Source organism: Spermophilus citellus (genome assembly GCF_964194105.1).
Source record: "Spermophilus citellus genome assembly, chromosome: 1".
Classification (NCBI taxonomy): domain Eukaryota; kingdom Metazoa; phylum Chordata; class Mammalia; order Rodentia; family Sciuridae; genus Spermophilus; species Spermophilus citellus.
The window spans coordinates 232,584,038-232,611,121 of NC_138182.1; the positions used below are offsets into that span (position 1 = coordinate 232,584,038).

A 27,084-nucleotide genomic window follows, 5' to 3' on the forward strand; every position below is an offset into this window, starting at 1 on the left:
TAACCTAACAGTGTGATAGATTAAATAGTAAGATACTACAGACTTTCAGCTGTCAATCAAGAAAATCCATAAAAATAATTTGAACAGTTTCAGAATGTTTCCCCCTAATGGTGACTGTTACTAATCCAACCTGTGGGCATCAGACCATCTCTGAAAAAAAGATAAGTTAAGCATATCTGCCTAATAGATCTCTCAGCTGGAAAAGAGGTCAAGCAATTCAATAAAGGGGTGATGCTAATCAAAAAACCGTCTGAGCACTCACTGTGTATGATGCTCCGAGTCCTTGCAATAGAAAAAGGCACTATGCCCAGCAGAGAGGAGGAGTACAAGGAGCAGTTGTTCATAGACATCTAAAACAAGGACAGGCATTTGGCCACTATTGAAGGATGCTCACTGGTAATGAAGGATAACTTGAGGAAAGTTATCTGGGACTCAGGTATTCAACAGAGAACAAGTGGGTCAATGTCCAAAGCACTACATTTTTGTACAGCTTTTTTAACTGTAGAGTTAAGAGTACACTGGAAAGGAGGGCTGCTGGAAGTAAAGGCATTGGTTTTGGTAATGAAGCAAATGGACGGGGTCTGAATTCTAATGCAGATAGAAGCCAGCAAGCCATTATCAAGAAATAATGCAACTGGTAACTGGATTGGGCAGTGGACTGAGAAAGAATGAGAAAGTATCCAATTATCGAGTTGCCAGAGAGTTAGTGAGTAGAAGACCGTGTCCTGGGGACACTTGGACTAAGTATGATATTATAAATCCCCCTAATATGAGACCAAGGCCACTGAGATTCATTGGACACATCATTACCATAAGCCAAACTTGCCTCACTAAGTAGGTGAATGTTAGGAAAGATAACTACACAACACTACAAACTTCTAAGAAAAGCGAATCTGGTGTAAGTTGTGGCTAGGTTGGTTTGAGAAAAAGGTGAAGAGGCAAGGGGTGGGGGTGTGGCTTAGTGGCAGAGTGCTTACCTAGCACGAGTAAGGCGCTGGGTTCAGTACCCAGCACCAGAGGGGAAAAAAGAAGGTGAAGAGACAAAAAGTGCTATATCCCTTAAATATCCTATTAAGAGCTAAGCAGAAATACCTGACACCTCTAACAAGTAAGAGAAGGACTAAAGTAGGTCTTTGCATACAGAACCAACATTGAAAGTGTGCAAATACTAGTGTAACAAAATATTGTTCAATAAAACTGTGTATCATGACAGGAACTCTCCACAGTCATCAACTGCTTGGCAAGCCTCTAGCTCCTTGTGTACTTCACCCCTGTATGCTTCATTTAATATATCTTTGCCCAGCAAATTAATATTACTGAATTTGCTCATCCTGAAAAATGTGTGAAGCCATTTGGCTATGGTGTATGAACATCAAGACTAAATCTTCACATGTCCCTCTGTCAGGCAGGGTTCCCTTCTATTCTCCTACAGTGCTGATGAGCCATGCCTCCATCAAGACAGCTAGCAAACAGTATGGTAGTGATGCAGGATGATGTGTCTCCCCTATCAGACAGAGGGTGCTGCAGGAGCAGGCAGGGGCTGTAGCTCTCACCCGCTCTTCCTACATCCCTCAGTCCAGCACATAGAAATGTGCTATTTGTTTGTGGATTGAACTACATAGTCCTCAGAGTGATGTTAATTTCAAAGCCCTTTCCTATGACACGTGATATGTTTCCCAAGGAGCTATTACAGTGTTTGAAAGAAATTATCTCACACAGGTCTTTGGCTAACTCACCACATGTCAAATTCCACTACAGTTCATGGCGCAGTATATTGTATTACTTTTATCATCATCATCATTATTTGTAATATAACTTCTAAAGTTTCTTGGAGTTTCCAACTTCTAGGCTATGAGACTCCTTTTCTACATGAAAACCATCTCAACACGCTCTTCCAAAAGCCACCACAGCTATTCTGAGATGACTTTTGAAAAGTCACACAGTCTTTACCAACACCTCACCCTACCTTTCCACTGGAAAGATGCCACCACCCCACCACTGGGGGGGGGGGGGGGTTAGTGGTTCCCATTGTGAGTGGGGTGGGTCGGGAGACATCTGGCAATGTCTAGACATTCTTGAAGGTCACAACTGGGGGAGGTAGGCACTCAGTGGGTGGAGACTGGGGATGTGGCCAGACATCCTGTAATGCACTGACGGTGTCCTCCACTCTTCTTGACAAAGAATTATCCACCCTAACATGCCAAAAGTGCCAAGGTTAAGAGCCAGATTCCTGTTAAGAGGAACCAGAAAGTGTCAGGAGAAAATTCATACTATTAATACTCAAATTGAGAAAAGGAGAGAAGAAATGATTCATTTTAGGGCAAAATAGTGGGGAAAGAAAAAAGAAAAAAAGAACAGAACAAGGGCTTTTGGAGCCAGAACTGTTTGGCTATAACACACAGCTTTACCACTCAGCCACTGTGCAATGTGAGTGAACTTACCTACCTAAGGGTCAGCTTCCTTTTCTGGAAGTTAAAGTAAGTAATGCTTACTTACTTTAACTTACTTGTAATGCTTACAAGGTTAGTGTGTGGCTGCTGTCCCCTACATTTGTTCTTTTCAGATGCTAGAAATTCACAAGGTTGATTTAAAGCTATGATTTTTTTTTTTCAGATTTATCTTGGAGCTTTCTCCAGAATATTACAGTATTTTAATGTATTGAACAATTTTAAAGCTGGAAACAGAATTAGCAAATCCACTTCCAAGTCTGCTTACTTTTCGGGGGCGGAGGGTAGATTCATTTTTTTATAGCCCAGAATTTAAACGAAGGCAGCTTTTCATATGTATATCTTGATTTCAAAGGGGGAGGAAAACTGTCAGTCAAAATACATTGTTGACGTGAATCTTGGTTGTTTACACCATCTCAAGGTGGTGTGAATTTTTTTTAAGCGAATGTGCATCATTTTGTATCGGTCACATTTAAAAACCTAACCACTATTTCATCAGTTTCTGAGGTCTAAACATTTCCTGTGACTTTTAACATGTTCAATTTGACCAACTTTCTGACCAGAACACTTATCTCTATGTCAATTGGTTGGGGACAAAATTCATTGTTTCCTTAATACACTGGTAATATTGTTGGAAATACAGAAAAACAAGTCTTTTCACCTTGAATTTTCTGCCAAACAACTTGTAATGACCTACTCTGTGGGAAGTATAGAAGACATAGCAGCAAAGAGGATTTGCACTGTACGTTCAAGGCTGATTTCCAGGTACAAAGGGGAAATACAATTTAAACAATTTTTTTTTCAAAAAAATGTCAAAACATTTGTGCAGTACATTTTAAGTGAAAATATTTATTGATGAAGAATTAGACTTGGGCTGAGTTTGTAGTTAGCGCAGTGGTAGAGTACTTGCCTAGCTTGTGTGAAGCACTGGGTTTGATTCTCAGCACTGCATATAAATAACTAAAATAAAGGGCCATTGACAACTTAAAAAAAAAAAAAAAAGAACTGGTTTCATTCTTTTCTCCAAGAAACATCTTTTAAAAAAATTTTCCTAAGTCAGCTTATTCTGAAGCTGCCTTAAATTTCAATTCTCATTTACTAAATACCACCACATAAGCAGTCCTGTACAGTTGTACTTCTAAGAAGCTTCATTTAGGACCGAGTTTTACTCTTTTTTTTTTTTTTTTGGTTCAAGCATTCAAATTCAGTTGAAATATCATGTGAGATTGAAAAGTGTCTTTCTAAAAAGAATAAATATACCATGAGGGAATAAAGGACTTGAGATATTATAGAAGTTGACATGAGAAAATTATCCATGTAAATGACAGCAAGTAAACCAATTGTACAGTTTTTTTTCCTTTATGGCAAAGGAGGGAGTAAGCAAATATAAAGCCACCACTTGGCTGAATTGGTGTCACTTGCCCAATGGTGTGCTGGCGCTGGTTTGTCCTGGCTCTTAGGCGCCAACTGTCCTCAATTCTCCCCAGCTCCACATTCAGTGACATCACGTTGGTTAGCTTGAAATCAACCACAGTGGGGATATTTATGCCACAGAAATGGGCAGATGTTACAAACCAGGGCTTCTTTCCAGAGAGTTGATTTGCCAGTACGTGACTGAATAAAACAATCAATATCATTCTGTTACTTGATGCATGTATGTATGCATGAAAAACCGAGCAAGCAAGAAAGGAAAATAGTACGTCAGCCAGCCAGATGGGGCAGTGGGTGGGGAGAGGAAAAGAAGAAAGAAAGGGGAATGAAAGGAAGAGGATGTCAGATGGGACACCCTCATATAAACACTGTTTAGCTGATCCAGATGGGTTTAATGTGGCCAACAGAAAAGTCAAGGAAAGATGGTAGATGTGCAGAGCCAGAGAAATCCCAAGGTCATTTCTCTTCTCTGTAATTCTTGGAGAATGCAGGGGCCCATGGCTGTGATGATGGTCAACATGCCAGCAGGCAGGTGTACACACACCCCAACTCAGGGAGACAAACATCAAAGGTTCATACTGGTTTATACTGTTAACACAATAGGGTGGAGGGAACTGTGCATGATTTGAGTTCCCTTCAAAGGGGCAATGTCAGAGTGTGTGTGTGTGTGTGTGTGTGTGTGTGTGTGTGTGTGTGTGTGCATTACCTGAAGCAGCAAGGTGAGACCTACCATGTCCCATTTGCATGTGTAGCTCTGTGACACTCACCACAATCAAGAAGCTGTCGTAATTCTGCAGGGTTGCTGGAGCTTTGTGTTCTGTATAGAGTCGAACATTCCAGACCTAGGGCACAAAACAGAACCATGTATGCCAAACACAGCTCTCTGGAGAACCTGTGAGCCTTCTGCCAGAAAGACATTCCAGTTTCCATGCTGTATCTATTCTAGATGTGTACCAAACATTCTTGGAAGTCAACTCCTACTATTAATCTTATCTAGCATGTCAATAATTTTGGCAAAACCAGCTGGCCACTAAGAAGCAAGTTAATCATGTTTATTAAATTATGGAATACATAAGAGTTTCCATACAGTAAACTACATGTTAACCTAGAGCTAGAAATCACAGGCCAAGATTATTTCCCCAGTAAAGACACCTAAATAGCTGGGGGGGAGGGGGGGGTCTAGCAAAGTATCTTCATATTTCAGGTAGTAAGAAATTTATTTAATAAATGTCCCAGAAATACACATAAATTGTGGTATCCATGAAATAAGGGTCTCAACAAGTGAACTGACAACCTCTAGCAGTCTGGTTACCTTTCTTTTCAATGGCTTCCACGAGCTTGATGAGGAGAGGAGGGGCAATGTCAGGAGGGGCAAATTGTTCTGCCAGATCCGGAAGGGTCAAAGCTGCAAACAAACAAAATCCCACAATTATATTTAATTTAGGAGAATCAAACACATTAGACCACAAATAAAGACTATTTTAAATATAATTTAATTACATTTGACAGTAGCAAACTTAGGTCCAAGTAAGAGAGACCCCCACCTCAGGCTGTACACTTTCAGGGCTAGGGGAAATGCCCATTTCTTTTCTCCTAGGATATATTCAGAGTACCAGACTAGAATCCTATGATTCCCAGCCACATGATCTCTTAAGACCTCTCTCCCTAGGGCATTCTCCCCAGGACTCCTGAACCTTCCATGTTCAGGTGCACCCCAGAATTCAGAGGTGGGCTGAATCTGGCAGGGGTCTAGGGCGGGACTGGAGTTTGGATGAGCAGGATAAGCCAGAGAGGAGCCGGGCTCATGCTCTCCCTGTATCACCCTGCTCTGGAGCAGTATTCTGAGGAGCCTAAGAAATTCAAACTGGCCTCCTGGTTATTATGAAACAATCCTTATCCAGAGGGGAAACAGATGAGATTCTGTTGAATGTTAGCATGATTTCTAACTAAAATATTTAGACTCAGGGTACTTGGGCATCTTTTTGCACTCCACCTCAAACCCCACAAATGCAAGGAGTGGCTGCAAGCCAATACAAATGATCACTGTCCACTTGACATCAAATTAAGTCCCTGTGTTATTGCTGTCAAAGCCCTTATTTGCTTACATATATTTTGGGCAGTTAGTAGTTTAAGAACTGTGAAGCTTTGATAAGCTGTTTCTCCATGCTTTATTTGTATGATTTGTATGTTTTACCAATTGTAATGACACAGATAAATCTGATTGAATGACATTCACGAACAATTTTTTTATGATATTACACTGATGGCTGTATTATTACTCCAAAAAAACCACAAAAGTTTTAAAGTAAAAATAATTTTCTCAAAATATGCCAGAAGAGGGCGCTGAATATATTCACCTGAATTTTTTCAAACTTCAAAATATGGGTGACAGTCTTTAAGAAAATGTCTATCTGTGCAACCTACTTATTAGACATCTATAAATAACTTTAGACAAGTAAAATCTACATTTTGCACTCTGACCTAGGAATAGTTCATATAATCTAAGAAAGACTAAATAGTTGCAATTTTGTTTCAGTGAGATTTTAATGGTATAATTCTTTAGAACTATGTACCTGGTTAAGCAGATTTCTGATTAAGCCCATATATCAAGTACTAAGAATTAATGTTAGTTAAGAGTTAATGACAGATTCATGATTCAAAAATACAGTTGTGTCACTAAATTTTGACCTCAGAACTAAGAATGATTTAAGTAAATTATGTTGCAAATCCTAAACACTCTGGTTTAAGATCCTTGAAGATTGTACTATGTCCTATAACAGACATCATATATGATTTTGCACCTATCTCTATCAGCCATTGCTACAACTCAGGATAAAATGAGAAGAGCTAAATTATAACAGGAGGAAAATCCTATAGCTGTGCTGTCTGATAAAACTTTTCTGCAATGATGAAAACATTTCTATAGCTGTGCTCTTAATAAAGCAGCAACTAGTCGTAGTGGCTACTAAGCACTTAAAATGTAGCCATTACAAAATCCAGGGACTGAATTCTTAATTTTAATTGATTTAGATTGAAATACCAACATGCAACTAGTGACCACAATATCAGAGGGTACAGTCTGGTATCCTGCATAAGGGAAAATATCATCAATGACAGATGAAAGATTTCTGAGTCATTGTGTGCTATCTCTGAGATAGCATCCTGACACAGGGCTAATCAGTATTTGGACTTGAGGCCCTTAAAAGGTCACCAGTTTCTTGGGTCACTTTAAACAACTGCAAAATCACTCTAACACCTTTTGGTTAGAACATAAAGGCAAAACAGGTAATGCCATTAACAGGCACCATTCAGAGAGATGGGTGGGAACCTCAGCTCTCCTAACACTGATCACCACCTGGAGAACATTATGGAATGCAGATTCCCAGGATGCACTACATCCCCAGAATTAGAATGTCCAGGAATGGGGCTAGTAGCTATATGGAGTAATAAGTTTTAGGATTTACTAATTTAAAAAATTATTGTATAGTTGTAGATGGACAGCATGCCTTTATTTGTTTAGTTTTTTATGTGTTGCTAATGTTCAAACCCAGTGCCTTACACATGCTAGGCAAGCACTCTGCCACTGAGCTACAGCCCCAGCCCTAGGACTTACTATTTTTGATTAAAAAAAAAAAATCCATGCAGATGATTCTCCTGAAAAAAAAAATCCATTAATGGTATCTCCAAGTTTCTAAATGTTAAAATGTGAATGTATCTGATAAGCACTCAAAATACAAACGTCTTTAAAGTTTCAGTCTTTTTAGTTAAAAGTGTTGTAAAATTTAAAAACACTCTAATATGAAAGTGTATACCCTTTCATTTTCTTTGATAAACAATAAACCATTTCTGTTGGCCTAAGTGGATGTTCAGTTCACAAAAGGATCCTTTCCCACAAATACTTTATTTTTATAGTGAGCAAAACAAACCCTACTCTATCAGCATATGTAACAGAAGGGAAACGTAAAGGTAGGGAAATGGTATAGAGAAATGCTACTGAGTATGTACTTAGCTCTATCAAACCAACAGATCTGAGCACACTCCCAAATTCAGAAAACTGAAGATGGATTAGTGAATATACAATACACATACCCACACAACACTTATGCAACTGACAGGCTGATTCTGCTTTCCTTTCTCTCATAAATTAGCATTTTTTTAAATGGAAAAAAAATTCTACGCTGGCACTAAAAATGGAATTACTTAATAAAGCCTTATCTCCTTCCAGAATCTTATCAACATGATCATTTCTGAAGGCAAATATGAAAGTTAAATTAAACGATAATTAAAAATTTCATCTAATTGTGATTGAAATGTGCACCCGACAGTTGTTCTAGTGCTGGGTTGGCAAATGCTACCTGCAGGTTTCCACCCTTCTCTCTTCACTTGAACTGAAGACATTTTTAAAAAGCAAAAGCTTACTTTCTTTATTCTTCCCATGCTTTTTTTTTTTTTTTTTTAAAGAGAGAGTGAGAGAGAGAATTTTTTAACATTTATTTTTTAGTTTTCGGCGGACACAACATCTTTGTTTGTATGTGGTGCTGAGGATAGAACCTGGGCCGCATGCATGCCAGGCAATGGCGCTACCACTTGAGCCACATCCCCAGCCCCCCCATGCTTTTTTTGTCCATGATATTAGTTTACCTGCACTTATCCTGAGCTACACAATAGCATTTGTTTTACTTATACTGGAGTTTTATGAAGTTTCTGAAACCATTGTGAGGTCACTGAGAGTATTTCATACTGCCGTCAGATTATCTAATAAAGAAAAAAAATTGACACACATATGGAAGGTAGAGCTCTTTTTGTAATATATTGAATTTTAATATTAAAAAGTTTATTGTTCAAAGGCATGAATTACTATAGCTGATCAAGATTTTAAAATGGGAGTTTGAAAAGTAAAATTTACAAGAGATGATTAAAAAAAAAAAAAAAACAATTCAAGGATTTCCTATTCCCTAGTACAATATCAGTGATTCAGTCCACTTCCCCTATGAAATATTTAGACATAGGGAATATGGCAGCCCTACCCAAGAAGTTTGTAAGTTCATTTCACTAACTTTGGCATCAGAATTAATCAAAACTCTAAAAGATATTCTAAAGTAAAATATTCTTACAAGAATCCTAAAATCAATTATTCCTTTCATTCCATTGTAAAATTTAAAAACATTTAAAAGCATTGTAAAATTTAAAAACACTCTAATATGAAAGTGTATACCCTTTCATTTTCTTTGATAAACTATAAACCATTTCTGTTGCTAAGTGGATGTTTAGTTCACAAAAGGATCCTTTCCCACAAATACTTCTCTTATACTGAACAAAACAAACACTACCCTATCAGCATATGTAACAGACGGGAAACATAAAGGTAGGTCTATATTTTTTTCATAAATTTCATTTTAAGGGATTTTAATGGGAAATGGCAATTTTAGGAATTACCAAACTTGGTAAGTTGTTCTTTGACAAGTTCATAATAAAGTATCACATCTACAAATTGATAAACCAAAACATAATTGGAATAAAAATATAAAATATATAGGGTAGAGTTATAAGTAAAACACAAATTGACAAAGTGTGATCCTTCTAAAGTTTACATATAAATTCTCATTGGATTTCATCTGCTAGCATGATTTTTATACCAGAATAAGAACTGCATTTTGGTTTTGAAGGCAGCTGTAGCACATTATCTAAAGTCTGGAGAACCAGGTCCATTCTGAAGAACCTGGCAGAATTTGTAGATTCCACTACTACAATCCAACCCCTTTTGTCCACTTAATTGAGTTTGTCCCTTTATTTTTTTTTTTTTGTTTTTTTTTTTGATCAAAAAGAAATCAGTATCAGGTAAGGAAAAATAAAGAAAGAAGAGCTAAAAGGTCCAAGAGTAGTGAATCAGAGACACACACACTATTTCAAAAGAAAGGAGGAATCATTTTCAACATTGACAAGATCACCAGGGATCCAGGTGTACCAAATTGTAGAAAGAACTTTGATGACACATCAGAGGCTGCATCTTCCACTGATGCCACCACCCCCGCAACCCACCCACCCATCCTGGTGACAGCCAATCATATGCAACAGAAGAAAGCCTTCTTTTCAAACTTAAGCCTTCCCAAACCACTACCATGGACAGGCCTCAACAGTCCTTGGGCACCAGCAGTGTGTGGGAGAGAGTGGCATTCTTTGCACTAAGCGGTGCCAACACCGCTGTGAAGTGCAAGATGAAACCAGCACACAGCTGCACCTTTGGAGGCGTTCTCCATTAAAAAGAGATATTTTAAAGTTAGTGCCTGGCAGGGCCAAGTGGAAAGTTTAAGCTGAAACACTGGGACTCCAGAGATGGCCCCAGCCAAGTATTTCATTCCTGATGGAAGCGGCTTGGAAGTGTGTGAAATTTTGCTGCTTTCCTCTAAAAATGCAACACAAAATACACAGAAATTATATATGCAAACTTGGATCAATATTAAATCAAGATGTTAGTCTTTCTAACTGCCACTGAATCAAAACTTTGTTTCTGCCTGAAATAATCTGTTTCATGACTTCAAATGAAATATTCTGATGGGCAAAAGTTAAACAAATCCCAATTCTTTTTCTAAATAAACCTATAAACACATTTATAGTTTATACCTACATTAGTTAGTACCCTGAATTTTAAACTTCGTAAGTTCTATAGGCAACACCACCTTAAACACTGTACTTTGACGCTAAAAAACAAAAACAAAGCACAACTCCAACTATGGATCCTTATTTTTGGTACTCACTTGATAATTGCTTGTGATTAAAAGTCATAGGTTTGAAGCCAGAGGTCTGCATGTTAATCCTGATGGTAGCTCTTAGTATAGTGGGGAAGTCAGTCAGCTTGGACCCCAGTTTTTTCATTTACAAAATGGTAATTACATGAGAAAATAAGATTAAGTAAATTATATATGTATGTGTGCATGTATTGTATATACAACTTATATATGTATGTACATATATAATTTATGCATATAAATTAGAGTATAATATAACACACACATATATATGGTAGGTATAGCTTCCAGTGTACAGATAGCATAATCCTTATCAATGTTAGAATTACTCATATAATCTTGATTAATACTGCTAACAATGTTTTGAAATACTTAATCACAATGGCAAATTTTAAGACAAAAACAATTATAATTAAGACAGCAAGAGTCTTCTTGATACTTTTTAAAGGAGGCATGTTAGAAGTAGCTTGGATAGAGTAGATGTTAATATTTTGCCTTTGTTCTATAATATTCGATATTTTTTCAGAAGTCAACTCAAATATCATTTTCAATTTATTACACTTTTCCTGTGATACTAACCTCTTTGAGTTATTTGACTCCAGTTTTCTGAATGAGGAGAAAAAAATGAACTAGGAATGATTATGTAATAAATTACATTAAGCTTGGCAGAAAACAAGGACTTTTTTGGATGAGGAGAAGAGAGAAAAAAGTATGGGCAACTGAAAATAGGAGTAGAAAGAGTAGATGTGAAAATAAATCTTCAAACATAACTGCATTATTTTCAGAGATAACTAGTAGGAGGAAATTAAAGGAATTGCCAACAGATTTAAACTTGAAGTCTGCAAATCTTTTCAGATACCCCAAAGTTAGTAGTCTTTAATATCTCCAAGTTTATCTTCTGCCACTTCATCTCTTCTGATCCACAGCTTAAAAACAAATGACAGGGATGTGAGACCCTCTGCCCATCTGGTTTTATTTCTAGACAACAGATTGACATCAGAAACAAACGGCAGGCAAAGATCTTCTTATTAAGCATAAGCAGACATTATGGCTTCTCTTCTGATGGCCTTGGCTAAAGCCTTGGAGTAAAGAGATCAGGAAATGCAAGATTACACTTAATCTTTGACAGGTAGCCTAATTAACTATGATTCTTATCACCTAAATTGGAATCTGATTTAAAGATGACAATTTATGGTGTTTAACAAATTAAAATGCTGGGAAGGAGGTAAATGGAGAAGAAAGGGATTCCCCTCCCCTCTCCCTACCCAGAAAAGTAGTTGAATCTGAACTGGTCTGTTGGCTCAGAAAGATTTCATATGACACCTGACCCAGAAGCTTCAGAAAGAACAGAAAGAAAGGAAGAACACACACCATATATACAGTGGCACTTGCTGTTTGTTGAGTGCATAAATGAATATTATATCAACTAGGAGTGCATCCCCACACTATTTTACAGACATGGTTTTATTTTTCATAGCAGATCAGAGATGGATAGCCTTTATTTTCCTCAATTTACAGGCAAGGGGACTAAAATGAGAGAAATGAAGCCATTTGGCCAATGTCACAAAGCTCATAAACATGAGTTCAGCATGGCTTCCATCCATCACAATAGAAGAGTCACAGTCAAGAAAAGAAACCTATGACACATTTCCCAAAAATTCCTGTCAAGGTCTCTAATTTAAGGGAACATTACAATGAAGGTGTTATTACCACACAGATATATGCTGCTCATCCTATTCTATAAGGGAATAGCCATCATACTTCCTAGTGGGTTCAAGTTGATAATAACAGTGTTCATATTCCCTTCCCCAAGTAAGAAAGTCAATAAATACATTCTTCTTAACCACAAACTCCTTTACATGTGGATAATCAACACTATAAACAGCAAAGCAGTGGGAACCCCCATGGGTAGCAGAAGGAGGTGAAGCACTCCAGGAGAACCACACAATCTCTAACTGGGGGCGAACTTGCAGAGGCAGAGGCGCTCACTTCTTTCCCATGCAGACTTAACCATAAATTTCAGAGTCAAACTTATAAACTGTAATGTTGTAAATGCTTAAACAGAATAAACCAGAGAACCCTGATGTCAAAAGCAATTGCAGGATCCCCTGATGGAGAGAAGGCTGGGGTAAGGAAAGGGACTGGACAGAAAGATATTGCTGGAGCCCAGACAGAGGTGTTGGATCCAGGCTGGAACCTCACTGACAGGATGGTCAGCAGGCATTGGCTGACCAAGGAGACAGCTCAAAGAGAGAGGGAAGAGCTGCCAAAGAGAAAAACCGATCCAGCTGAATAGAACAGGCAGTTTTAAGACAGCTTGGATGAAAATCAGAGGCAAAAAGAACCACCAGATTCCATTCTAAATAACTACAGAGAGCTGGCTTTTTTTTCTCTGACATTTTTAAACATACTGAAAAGTTGAAAGAACTGTTCAGTGAATGCCCATATGTCCTCCACCTTGATTCCTGCAATTAACATTTTGTCATAAATCTGATAGATATTTATCTTTTTAAATGAATTTCAAAGTAAGGCATAGAAGTCAATTTCTGTGGGCTGAATCATGTCTCCCACACAAAGCCCTACCATCCAAAGTGACGCTATTTCAAGACAGAGCCTTTGGGAGATAACTGAGTTGAGATGAGCTCATAAAGTTGGGACCTTGGTGATAGGACTAGTGCTCTTATAAAAACAGACATCAGAAAGCTTGTTCCCCATTCTTCCCATGCAAGGACCCAGCAGGAAGATAACCATCTACAGGCCACGGAGAGAGGCCTCACCAGAACCCAACCATTTTCATACCCTAACCTCAGATGCAGCCAGTAGAAATGTGAGAAATGTTTCTGAGGTTGCAGCCATCCAGTCTATGCTAGGGTAACCTGAACTAATGCATCAGTAACTATACCCAAAGATGGGGGAAAACCTTAACCAAAAAGTCATTATCAAACACAAACTGTATAGGTATTTAGTAAAACCTTCTCTGAATGTCAGATATTCCCAAGGGTACAGGTTTTGGGTCATGCTTCTGAAGCTTTCATGTGTGTATAAATAAACCTGCTTCAGAAGGCCTGGGGTGGGGTGGGGTCTGAGATCCTGCATTTCCAATAAGCTCCCAAGTAATGCCCTGATGGTTCTCAGACCACATTTTAAGCAGCATGAATTAAGGATGAGCCTACCAGTCACAGAGAAAATCACTGTGGGAGACAGAATCTGTGATACACTTTCATACTGATAACATATGCCTGCATGCCTTGGGCTTCACAGGCTGGCCTTTCACTGGACTCCAGTGATCAAACATCTAAACTTGTGTTGGGCAGATGATGCTGAATGAGTCGAGGGTCTAGCTGTCACAGTGAATTAGGTCTGATATCCTCCCTAATTAGGGATCAACAGAGAAAAGAGCTCTGTGCATCTGGGTACCACTGTGTGGGGAGGAATGGTGTGAACAAGGTCCCACAGTATGTTACAGCCAAGGACTTGGCTTCTTAAATTTGGAGTGTGGTTTGGGAAGGAGGTAGAGAGAAATTACAAGTTACCTCTCCTCCTCCTGATGGTTCCCATGTATTGAACACTTTGCAATGGAAACTATGCTCGGTGCTTTATCTCAGTTAATCTGTATAACCCTGTGAGTTTTAACTGCCCCGCTTCTTACAGATGAGGAAACAGATTAAGAAAAGTTAAATAATTCGCCTAAAGTCATGCTAGTACTAAGAGTGGTAAAGCTGAGATTGTAAAGAACAAATTGACCTCTAGGCCAACATTAATCACTCCTTGAATCTAGTCTACCTCCTGGGACAGACAGACTGCATGACAACACTCTGGAGGTTACAAAGCCAAAAGAGGTTGAAAAATCTTTTCAGGATGCCAGTGGAAAAGCATTTGGTGACAGTCACAAGCCATGATGACAAGACAGGCATTTGTTCAACTTGAGCTTGTACTGTCCAGCCAGCTTCTCACCATCACTTCTGCTTTATCAGGATGGAACTCTTGCCAGCCCACTCAGCCAGGCTAAATATTTTCAGGACAGCATTTATTAAATATTTTCTCATAAGGCTAAACTAAGCACATTCTTCCCCAAGGATGTAATGGGTTTTATTCATCTAAAAATAATCTGCCAACTTATCACTTCCAATAAGGTATAACAGACTCTTTGGGTTAATCATCAGGTAGGGAAAGGACCCTGCAAATAACTTTTAAGAATATATATTTTGTGATTTATATTTACAAGGATTCCAAAATGAAATCTTAAGAGGTATATGAAGGGAGTTAAAGGGTCCCAGTTGGGGAGGCAGGGGAGTAAAAATGAACTGGGAGTGGAAGTAGGAAGAAAAAGGGGGAAAAAAAAGAGAAAGACAAGGGGCCTGGAAATACTGAACTAACAATTCCTCCAGCTAATGCAGAAGTAATTCATGAGAGAGCGTTCAGTCAGCTTTTTCTAGTTACCAAAGTTTTCAAAATCACCAATATAGAACTGAGCTATTTATACATAATATAAGGTACAGCAATTTCAATGTAAAAGTAAACACAACCTTTAACAATCGTGTGAAGGGTTACAGTTTTAAAGAAATGATGCAATATACTTTCACCACCTCAGACAGAGATGATTAATTCTGGTGTGCTAATAAAGTCTCATATTTCACAAGATACCATGATCATCAGTGCAAGAACAGGAGACTATTCACCTCTTCAGCTAAGGAAATTCATGGATTTATTCTAGTATGATTTTAAGAATTTTAAATGGGCCAATTTGGACCTTTGATTAAATTATCAAAAAAAAAGCTCAGGATGATAAACAGTTCTTGGTTATCAAAAGTAACTTGTGCTAGACCAATCTATTTTTTTTTTAACTGAGACATCCAGGAGGAGCTATAGATAGAACTGACGCAAAATATAAAACATACACTGATCATATCTGATTGTCAGAAATGACCTGACAAACAGGTGATATCTCAGAAGCGACATATTCTAATAATTGCTTGAAAGTCAATAGGGTAAAGTGCTTCTGTTGATATGAACTAGAGCTAACTGGTGAAAGGAAAGGAGTGAGGGAAAGATTAAGCTGGACTCAGGTAACTGTAAAATCAGTGATTTTAATCAACACTTGAGATTCTTGATAGAGGTACTCTGGTAACAACCTGAAGACAGAACACTGCGGAAACTTCCTGGCTGAAAGTGGGAATGGTGAGAAAGTGTAGGTTTTCTATAATGGAAATACCTGTGATGTTGTTAATGAAAAAGTGCCCGTGACTCAGGCCACAGAGGGCCCAAAGGTGAAAGCAATCGTTATCCCTGCGGGGTCTTCCTTTCTGCATTATCAGCTCAGAGCTGCCTCTTTCCTAACGACAGTCACGATCTATGCTCCACTTCTCCGCTGGGTCACTTCTCTATTCGGCTGAAAAGGAAGTGATAGGCCCTGAAACATAAGAGGGAGTTTTGTACATTTTGTTCTATCAGATCAGGCCTCAGTAACTCCGTGAATTATGAGCTGTCAACTACTTTTTCATCTGCTATAGAATATGCTTCTTAGAAATTGTGGCTATAAATAAAACAACAGATGTTTTTTGTTGGCTCCAGTAGGAGCTTGGGTGATTTTTTTTTTTTTTTTTTTTAAGGGGGGTTAAAGAATTAACCCAAAAGGTTGTATTAGGTTTCCCCCTGTTGGTCATTTTTTGCATCAACCTTCTAATGACCCATTTGTTTTCCTTCATGAATTACTACTGTTTGGGGCCATTTAGTGTAACCTATACAGAAAGCCAGTAAATGGATCTATAGCACAATTGCATCCTTCTTATGACTTCTGTTTAAAAACAATAAGTATGATTAAATATCTTATTTAGGCACAATTGTCACTGTGTCCTATGGGAAATAATCAAAAAACCACTGTGCAGCAGTAGGAAAAAAAAACAAAAAAACTAGACAATGGGTGAGGAGTGTGCTCTAGATTGCTTTGCTAACAGGTTGGGTAACTTTGGGGGAAACAACTGGGCCTCACTGTGCAGATCAGTGAAGTCATCAAAGTTTAGCTAGATGTCCTAAAATAGCCTCTATTTCTTAAATTCTGATTTGGAGAGGAAGTCAAGGAGAGCATATGGCCAATCCAAAATTATTAAATTTACATGTTATCATGGATTACTTTTAAAATAACTGTATGCTTCATAGTCACCATGCCATTGCAACTCCAGCAAAAAAATTAGAGGATATTTGGAGTGGGCACCAAGCATGAATAATTTCAAGTGTGGTGGGGTGGGGGGAATAAATAAAGTTCAATAAAGTGAGACAGTATCAGCATTCATTTATGTCATAGGTTTCATTCACCTATAATTTCTAATCTGAAGCATGGAGGGTCAAATAAGTGTTTTCAGCTTAGATATAAATTTTCATTTGGCCAGAATCAACAGTAAATTCAAAAGGACTGCAAAATTCCTCTGACCTCTGTAGGTAGACCTAATGAAAGACAACCAGCCCTATGTTCTTAATTCCACAGTCATGAATGCTACAAATTAGAGAAAATGATTTTAATGCGTTTCTAAGCATAATGATTTTGAAGGAAGGGAAGATCATGAGACAAAGCAACAGGAAGCTGGCCAGGCGAAGGATGTGGGGGTGGGGGACGGTCACTGACCTGGACACAACACTAGACACTTAGGGCCCTTCCTCTAGTCATGACAGCACATCAATCTCATTTTGTGGTTAGGAAGGACTGAGAGGTGAAGCAACCACCTGAAGGTCACTTGACCAGTGTTTGGCAAAGCAAACACTGTTTGTTTACATGGACCCATAGATCTTTCTCTTTATACTTTGTTAGATTTCTCCCCAGTTCTCCTTCTTCAGACTTTCTGAATTAAATCACTTCTCAATGCAAATACCTTTTGGTGGTTTTAGATTTTTGACCATGTACGCATAGCACTGCTGGGCTCTAAGAGATGGGAAGTAGGGAAGAAAATTATCTCATGATCTTCAGCCAGTGAGTAGAAACATCAGTGACAGAACACCAAAGGGGGTTACCTAGAAGTCATGACACTCAAAGGAAACTACTGTTCCCCAAAAACCTAGATCTTGGTAAGTTTATTCTTTCCTCTCTGAATAACTTGTCATTCAGTTATTTCATTCTTTGAACATTCTCAAAACTGTTGCTATGTACATCTGTGACTATATCATAGTGAATTTCACTTTTATATGTATCTACAAAGCACCAGTTAAAAAAAAACAAAAACAAAAACAATGAACAGAAGGGGGAAACATGGTAGTGGGAAATAACAACAAATTATATGAGATCAGAAACAAACTAAAGACTGCCCTCAAGACTCTTGCTATAAAGATGCCAATAATCGTGACTCATGTTTTGATGTACTTTAGGCATAGTCCCCAAAATAATACAGTCTTTTATAATACCATGAGGATGGTTCTATCATTATTCCCATTTTAAAGAAGGAAAAAGTGAGGCTCAGAAAAGTTAAGTCGGTTGTCCAGGCTCACACAGCTGTGCCAGTCACAGCCAGGATATAACTGACAAGAGGTCATTGAGTTTAGAGGCCACAAAGGCAGCACCCTTCCAAGGGATCCTAATGGACTAATTAAATATTTGGGAAATGGACTGTCAAGAGCCAGATAATAAAGTTAGAAAGAATCCTCTAGCCAAAGAACAGACCTAAGAAGTAGAGCTCAAGAACAGTCACTTTAAAAAAAAAAAAAAACTGGCCTATTTCTCTATGTAATGTATTTTTACTAAGATATTCACAGAGTATTTAGCATACCTGATTTATGCCAACCAAATGAGAACAGAACCTGCCAGTCCTGGTGACAGCAAACCCTCCTCACTCTTGAAAATCACAATGAGACCAACTGTGTCCATAGTCCTACCTTCTACCAGCTGGCCATTAATATAGAAGAGAAAACACCACTACACATGAAAAGAAATCAAACAAAATGCATAACACAGTCATCGAATAGAGTTTGGACCAGGAATTCAGAGGAAGGATGATTTTCTATAAATAGAGGGGTCCACATGTCGACCACATATCTAATTTTCCATTTTCTTGCTGCCACATTACAAAGTTTAAAAAAAGCAAAATTTAACCTTTTAATCCTTTGTTTAGCATCCTACATATGCAAAATACTATCATTTCAACATATAATTAATAAAAAGCTTTACCTAGAAATTTTGCAGATTTAATATGTTTTATTTCACACTTGTGGAATATCTCAATTTCATAGCAGCCATGTTCCAAGGACTCCGGTGGCATTCATGTGTGGCTGGTGAACGCTACACCGAGTGGCACAACTTTTGGGGTCTTCTGTTTCTCCTCAGTGTGGTTTGGTTATCTGGAGAATGTGTAAGCTTTGAAATCAAAATTATAAACACATGCAAGAGAGGAGCCACATTCCTCAATGAGAGTTCCGTGTTCTTGTCCTGTTTGCACATCAAGAAGAGGAGCTTGACTCCTCCCATGAAGGCACTGTGCCTGAGCTGACTGGGAGCTGAGCAGTAGTGTTCCTCACAACTTAAGAACCTGCTCAAATGCTATTAGTAGGGTCTCACAGTGTTCGTCTCAGTGTCTGGTTGGAGTCGGCATAGTAAGCAAGCCTGTAAAGTGGGCTCTTCAGAAATGGTGTGATTAATAACATTGGTGCATCTGAGGGCTCTCCATCTGCTCCTGGCTCTCCTTAAAATGAGCATGAAGTGTGTCTGTGTGCCTCCTGTTCCAGACTGTCTGCTGACTGCAGATGACAGAAGGTTCAATTACCAGGGGAAGGCTGGCATCATTCAGCTATTAAGTCAAAAAACTCTAGGTCTGCTTAGGTTCACATCTGGACAATATGGGCTGCAGTAATTTTATTTATAAAATTAGAGGTCATTAACATGTCTGATATTGCCTACAAGACAAATGAGCAAAAGTTACAATAAAAAGAGTAGAGGTAGAAATGTCTACCCAGCATAAGCAGCAGACACAGGCACCTTAGGAAGCCATCTTCCTTAACAGGATGGTCCAACAGTGTATGTTTTTGTAGCCCAGCATCCTCAAATCCAGTCTCTAGCACATTCCCTTTTTAGAACATGCAGGTTAAAAAAGCAGAAAGAAAAAAAGAAAGGATAGAATGGATTAAAAAAAATATATAGGTTAATGAATGTGTTCTTTTTTAAAAAATTATTTTTTCAACTGTGTTGGTTACAATAAGAATGCTTCTGGGCTCAGACTCCAGCTATAAAAGGCTGTGAAGGGAACTGAGGCCTTCAGTGATACCTCATGCAATCAACCATTGTCTTTCTTGCTTTTGGTGCCTGTGCTCTCTGGGATCAAGCAGAAGGCCTGTGAAGCTTCAACCCATCTCCTACTAGACACATCGAAGCAACAGTAAGTGGCACAGCTCATATCCAGAAGAGAGAGTTGCCTTCAAAAAGCCAAGCTGCCATTGTTTTTCTCTGAATATAAGGTGTTTTATTTTTGTTGTTGTTGTTTTTCCTGGGTGGCAGAAACTGGAAGTAGCAAACAGTTTCCAACTCAGATCATATGATAACAATGATAAATGGCTAAAAGGCATTAATAATAATAAAAATTATCATTCAGGAAAGGCAACAAGAATAGAGCATTACATTATCCACAAGGGAATCTCCTTTGGAAATGTCAATTCCTGGGTAGCAGATGCCATATGCAATAAATGTTTGAAAAGACAACTAAGAGAAAACAGGAAATTCACATTACAGACATGGAATCTCTTTGGAAATAAGATTTCTGGGTAAAAAAAAATGCTATATACAATGAATGAAAATGTGAACTAAGGTTCTCCCTTAAAATTGTTTAACAAAGGAAGGAGAACATAATTTTGCAGCATATCGATGAACAAAATACATTCTAGGTATAACCATCCCAACTGGCTATCAGGACTACATTAAGCTGAAGGGGCAAAATGACCAACATGAAATCAGGAACACCAGCTCTAGATAAACGGGTTACACCTCCATGGTTATCCCTGCATTCCAGCCAGTTTCCTGCTACACAGGAGGCGTGAGATTTGTGGGTCTTGGGAAATTCTAAGGAAGCAGCAGCTCCTATTGTCCACTGTCCATGTTTCCTTTTGCACTTATAATTTAAAATGCTAAAGGGAAAAAAAAAAAGACAATAAAAGAAGAGGCCTATGAGATATGGGGGTGAGCTGAGCTTGGCTGAGTGCACAGTTTCCACCTCAGACTAAACCACACAGCATCCTGGGTCCCTGTAGAACAGAAAACAACTATGGCCAAGGAAGCCCCCATAAAGCACATCTGCCCTCTCACTGGAGTGGCCCTACCTGAGGAGGATATTCTGTACTATAGGACAAGTACTAATGTACCACCCACTGCCCACTTGTGCTTCCTGGGTCACCAAGCCACGACTGGCAGGTGAATGTACCAACATTCAACCCAACCAGGCCCAGCAAAGCTGAAGAACATGAGGCTTGTCAAGAGCATCTGCATCATCCTTTCCAACCATTTCCCCCAATTTGGTAATAATTTTCTTTCTCCATTATCTCCTCCTCCTGATGAGCATCCTTTCCAGTCTATGAGACTGCTCAGTCCCTTATGGTCTCTCTGGTCTTTCCTCATTCAAAAGCCAGCCTCTCTGAGGAGGATCTGACACTGATGTGAAAACAAAAAATGAAATTATGAAATGTAAAGGACCCGTGAAGCTTTCTGCTTTACATATCATGTGGTGATGTTAACAGGCCTTGAGCCAAATTCTTCTAATTATACCATTTCAGTTACAAACTTCCCTGAAAACAAATGCCCACATATGTGGATCTTCAGAACTTTTTAAACGAATGGATCATTGGACTGGGTCACGTTAAGACGACTAAAACACTCCAGTCAACTCTGCACAGCTGAGGCCAGAGATGGCTCAGGATGCCTAACCATGACCACAGCTAGGGCTTCAAAGACCATCAACTTCAAGCCACAGCGGAAAAGAAGTGGAGCAAGGATACCTTAATGTATGTAGCACTTAAAAGATTACCAAATATGTGTGTGATCAAAAGAAAAACAACAACTTCTCAAAGAGAAAAGCAGAGTGGGGTGGTCGGTTGTTTTCATTAAAGAACAGAAAAACATCTAGTTGGGGAAATCAAAGTTGCTTTGAACTCTGTGCTATTTTGCATCAACAGATATTTGGTTTTAAAGACTTCTGTGAATCCACCCTTATGAATTCAGGGTCCCACTCCTTGCAAGCAGGTGCTTCAGAGAAATAATAAAACCACACCACAAAGGTACTCGGCTACTCCACCTGCAAAGCCCAGGCCTTTGCGGTTTGTGAAGGTGTTACTAGCATTTTTAAATGCAATATCTTGCCCATCAAAATCCCAAATAATCACCCCATTTTAGGAATTGCACAAAGCATAATCCTCCAAAGGGCATAAGAACATCATGACTCTGCATGTTATACTCCCTCCCCTACACTAACCATGAATAACAATAGGATTCCAGTGCTGTATAGGAAGTAGGCATTTCATACTGACAGCCAGTATCTTTCACTTTTACCCTTTGATTTCCTCCCTTTAGAAGAAGCACAGTGAAGCTGACGTTAGACTGGCATGGTAAAAGAATACTAAGAAAGTAATGAGGCTGAGACTTAAAATGAAAACTGAAAGGTTTTCTTCCACCCCCATTACTAACCCATTTTTCCCAAGGACTATTTTGCAGAGCATGACTTCAAATTAATGCCTGATCTATTGGGTCATGAAGAAGCAAGTAACAAGTGAGTGACATTTGTTTACCACATTGCTGAAGTAAGAGGCTGCATTGGAGGCTGACCCAGGTATGACACCATTTGTATACAACTTTGTCAAGAATGAATATCTCCAAAGACTCTGGAAAAACTCTGAATCCACCATTTGCTCCTATACCCATTTCCCTTCATCAGTAAGAATGAGTTATTTTTCCCCATCCATGGCATGAAAAAATTCTTTATCTGATAAAATTTTTGACAGGACTGAAAAAAAGGGGGGGGGGGGTTTCCTTGCAAATCAGGGATTGAAACGATCCTCCTTTGGTAATTTTAGAAAAGCAGATGCTGCAAAATTTCATCACTCATTTAGAAGTCTCAGAAATTAAACTCTAAAGCAACCCAAATGATTAAAAGTGTTCTAGGTCTTTCCAGATTTAATCCCCTTGAAGGCTCCCTCCACAGCAGATTCTGCCTCAGAGCAGCATCTTGTTTGCTCATGTCCTGACTGGTGTTAACTAGGGACAAAGGCAAGAGAAGGATTTGGAGGTTACCCAGTGGAGAAATTAGGAATAAGATTCCAGAACCTCAGGAAGCCCTGATTTAATTTAAGATACTGCTTTGTTTGCCTCATTGAAGAAGAAGAAAAAGACTGTATTGATGCAATCTGCTCCCCTCCCTGTATTATATAAAATTTAAAACTTAAACATGATTATGGATATAAAACACAGCTAAGTACTTCCAAGGGTGTCTTCCCTTGAATCATATCAACATTGGAAAAAGTAAGCTACAACTTCTGACTGACCAAAACACTTATCAGTCCATTTACACCAGCTCCAAGATTAAGAGCGATTTATATATTAAACCAACATTCAGAGTACATACCACAACCTGGTCCTTAGAATCGCAACACTGTGTCTTTTTTCTTTTATTGAAGGTTTCACTAAAATAAAGTCTGCGTAAAAACACCCCTTCTCAGGGGCTGAGGGTGTAGCTCAGTGGTAGAGTGTTTTTTTTGCATAGTTAACTTGAGGCCCTGGGGTTCAATCCCCAGCACTGGAATTGGGGGGAAACCCTTTTGGATAAAGATCTAAGATGAAAATGACTTGAGAAGATGTCTCCTTTGGGAAGAGATTCCAATGTCCTACAGCATCATGCATCTTTTTTAGATTTTTTGCTTTTGAGGGAATAAGAAATGGGAGTAGATGATCCCTATGGTGCTTTTCAAATCTTCAATCCCATGACTCAAATTTCTTTTCAGTAAACCTTTGATGTTCTATTCTAGTGGATGGCAAGAGAGGACAAGAGATGGGAACTAACCATATAAAATAATAAAGCACCCAAACAGATGATATTTTGGTTATAGATGCAAAATCATTCATTTCTAAGGACTGTCTCCTTTGTTCCAGCTCTAGATATGGTGATTGCAGGATGAATAGGGAGTTCACAGAGGGACCATCAGAAGTTTGCTCCCACACTGATTGGTCAACTGATTTATATCATATTTGAGTGTGAAGATTATTATTTACTGTCCACATTGATAACCAAAAGATCAACATTTAAACATCATTCACAATGCTGGAAAGATTACTAAAATGCAAAAACCAAAATGAGATCCATGGGAAAATATAAAGAAGATATTGAATAGCTCTTTCCTGGAGTGGATATAGATGGGCCCATGGTTGGTCGTTTTCATTTTTCTGAATGAATAAACTTTCCACCTGCTTACTTAAGTGCTCAGAGTACAGACTACATGAAAGCACGTAGGAAGCATGTGTCTCATTTACCATAAAGAACTCTAATGAGGCAAATGGGTGCAGCTGGAACTCACTTGTACCAGATTTCACCAATTCCCCAACTCGCAGTAGATATTTGCAAACACCTCTATAAGTCCCAGCTGCTTCAATTAATAACTCATGCTGGCAGCCTCTCACCCAACTTAGTAAAATACCATTTTATTTAAAATAGGATTCTGAACATTCTTAATAAGGACTAGATCCATTTATTTTCAAGTCAAATAAATAACCCAAAGATAAATTTAAGCTTGGCTCTTTTAAAAACAGTAATATTTCACATTGAATGTGCTCCTGAGGCCAGAGGAAATGTTCTTTCCTTTCCTAAAATTTCTAGCCAAGTACTCACAAACCCAGTTTCTTCCCAAGAATTTTTTTTTTAATTTTTTTTATTTCTCAGACTCTACTTTTAAAAGGCTGGAACCTTTCACAGGACAGAATAATTTCATTTGCTAGTTGACTCTTGCTCCAAGTCCAACTTAAACCCTATGGGACACATAAATCTTTGTCTGAAATGTAGGATAAGTGTCATGAAACATACTAGAAAATTGTTAAACCACAGGTCAAAGTATAAATACAAAGATAGAAGTGAAACTAACTTTAAAGTAAAACTGACAAGCAAGAATAGCACCAGACATTAATTCTTTAGCCAAAGTAACAAAACATTTGTTCAAGGAAAAAGCAGACATATTATGACTGATTTAAGGAGGAAAAAAAGATTAATACAGACAATTAGTATTTTTAGGAAGAAGGAACAAGGTAGATGAATTCCTATTCACCATCAATTTCTTCAGCCAAAGCAGGCATGGTGGTGCATGTCTATAATCCCAGGGACTTGGGAGGCTCAGGCAGAAGGATCCCAAGTTGGAGGCCAGCTGGCTTCAGCAATCTAGCAAGACACAGTCTCAAACGGTCTCAAAGATAAAGAATAAAAAGGGCTGGGAATGTAGTTCAGTGGTAAAGAACTCCTGGGTTCAATCCCCAGTACCAAAAAGGAAAAAAAAAAAAAAAAGAATTTCTAAAGCCTGTCACATAGTCAGTTTTTTTTCTGTCAATTACTGTTGCAGGGGCTGGGAATAGAGTCAGTGGTATTTTCATAGAATATGCAAGGCCCCGGGTTTCATATGCATCACTTTCAAAAAGAAAAAAAAAAACTATGATGGAAAGTATCTGGATAAGAGCAGAGAGGTTATAAACTGTGGGAGAAAAAGTAGAAAAATGTGTATTTTGTAACCACTGTGTTGTATAACTAGTCACCACTGGATGGCAGTGGGGTTTTACCTAGCAAAACTGCTAATAAGGTAGGATGGGTCATTCAAAATTTTCCCTACATGCTGGGCCTCCAAAGCTTTATGGAAATATAAGTATCTCTTATCTACCAAAAAAAAAAAAAATTGGGAATCTCTGGCCTAAAATTACAATTTCTTGTTCTACTTATCATTGAAAATTACTAATTTACTATCAAAGTATGGAACTGGGGACTGAAAGAATTAGAAATTCTAAATAATTTCTAGGATTCTGAAATTTGGAGAGCAAGTGTGTGCACATGCACGCACGCACGCGTGCGTGCACACACACACACACACACACACACACACCTGCAGTTTACTATTGAAATACAATCATGTTGAGCCCAGAACAACAAATTGAAACCACATTTTATTCTACTTTTTCTTGTTAACTTGATGGCTTCACCACACTTTTAAATGCTACACTCTCCCCTCCCTTGGCATCTGATACTTTTTTTTTTTTTTTTTTTGGTGAAATCAGTAATCTCACCAGTGACAAGCTTTGCTTTCAATAAGTAGATCTGCCAACTTAAACAGCATCTCCTAAAGCAATGGAATAATGAAAGACACATGTAGGCACTTGCCCTCATCTCATGCAAGCTCAAGTCTGCCTGAAATCGGGCCTATAATTCTGCTAATCTCAGGTTCAGGATAGTGTGACCCAGAGGGTCTAGAATGTGGCCCTTAGTTTAAGCAGCAGAAAAGGGACCAAGGGACCAACCTCTCTCATCTTGTGGTGCTTTTGACCAGCCTCAGCTCCTTAGTTCAATGGAAAGATGGGAGGATCGCTCAAACGCTTGGCAGCCATGAGGTCTTCAGACACCAAGCCGTGAATTCTGCTACACTCCTGCTAGTGAACTTGAGGAAGTGCTTTCCAAGCCCTGACTCAGGATCCAACCACAGCGTCTCAAGTCCACTCCTCCCACACACAGCCAGGAACTCCCCCGACCCTGACCCCAGCAAGCTCCAGATCTGTGAAAGTCTACAGGTGACCATAGTTTGTACCTTTCCTCGCTCTCAGAATTCGGTCAACTGTATGCTTTTCCTCTGTGGATATCTAAAGACTTTTGAAACATGCAAAGTCTGAAGAATGGAAAGGAATGACAAGACTAGAAAACACGAAAGAAAGGAGTTGTAGTTCTAGTCCACAGAAAAGCTCCCTGCCCTCTGCAGCCAGGCCTACCATCAGGAGTCATTGGTGGCTGATCCAGGTGACAGGAATCGCCGCTGTTTCGCCTCCACTTAGAGACTGACTGCTTTTATGCACTTCCTGTGTCAGTAAATGGTCATGTTCATGCATGACAAAGCTACCAGAGATGGGCTGCAAAGGTCTGACCAAGAACACAATGCCACTATGCATTATTAAAGTCCTGTATTAAAATCAACTCTAAAATCCTGGTATTTTTACTTCCATAATAACAAATACCATGTCAGTCAATCACAGTGTCATCTACCTTACAGAATCTCTTTGGCAAAATCAATCAATCACTCAATCCCAGGATAGTCTAAGTAGGATTCCTTCTCAGAAAATGGAACCCACTCTACTCCACCATTGTGAAAATAACTCTTTAATACCTATGAGTTGATTGATGTATTTGGAAATTAATCATTTCCCTTACTTCCCTTGTCCCTTAGAGAAGTCACAAGGCAGCCAATGTGGAGCATTGTATTTTTTTTTAAGTATTTAT

General features: G+C 38.7%; 1 protein-coding gene across 2 annotated transcripts in view; it reads right to left on the reverse strand.

Annotated features, from left to right (window-relative positions):
* Positions 1 to 27,084, reverse strand: part of PIK3R1 (phosphoinositide-3-kinase regulatory subunit 1) — an 84,969-nt gene that overhangs the window by 23,949 nt on the left and 33,936 nt on the right. For both annotated transcript variants that reach the window (XM_081289002.1, XM_081289003.1), the window contains 2 exons: positions 5,191 to 5,283; positions 4,646 to 4,720 (listed from right to left, as the gene is read on the reverse strand). In XM_081289002.1, the coding sequence (XP_081145128.1) occupies positions 4,646 to 4,720; positions 5,191 to 5,283 (168 nt within the window). The remainder of the gene's footprint in view (positions 1 to 4,645; positions 4,721 to 5,190; positions 5,284 to 27,084) is intronic.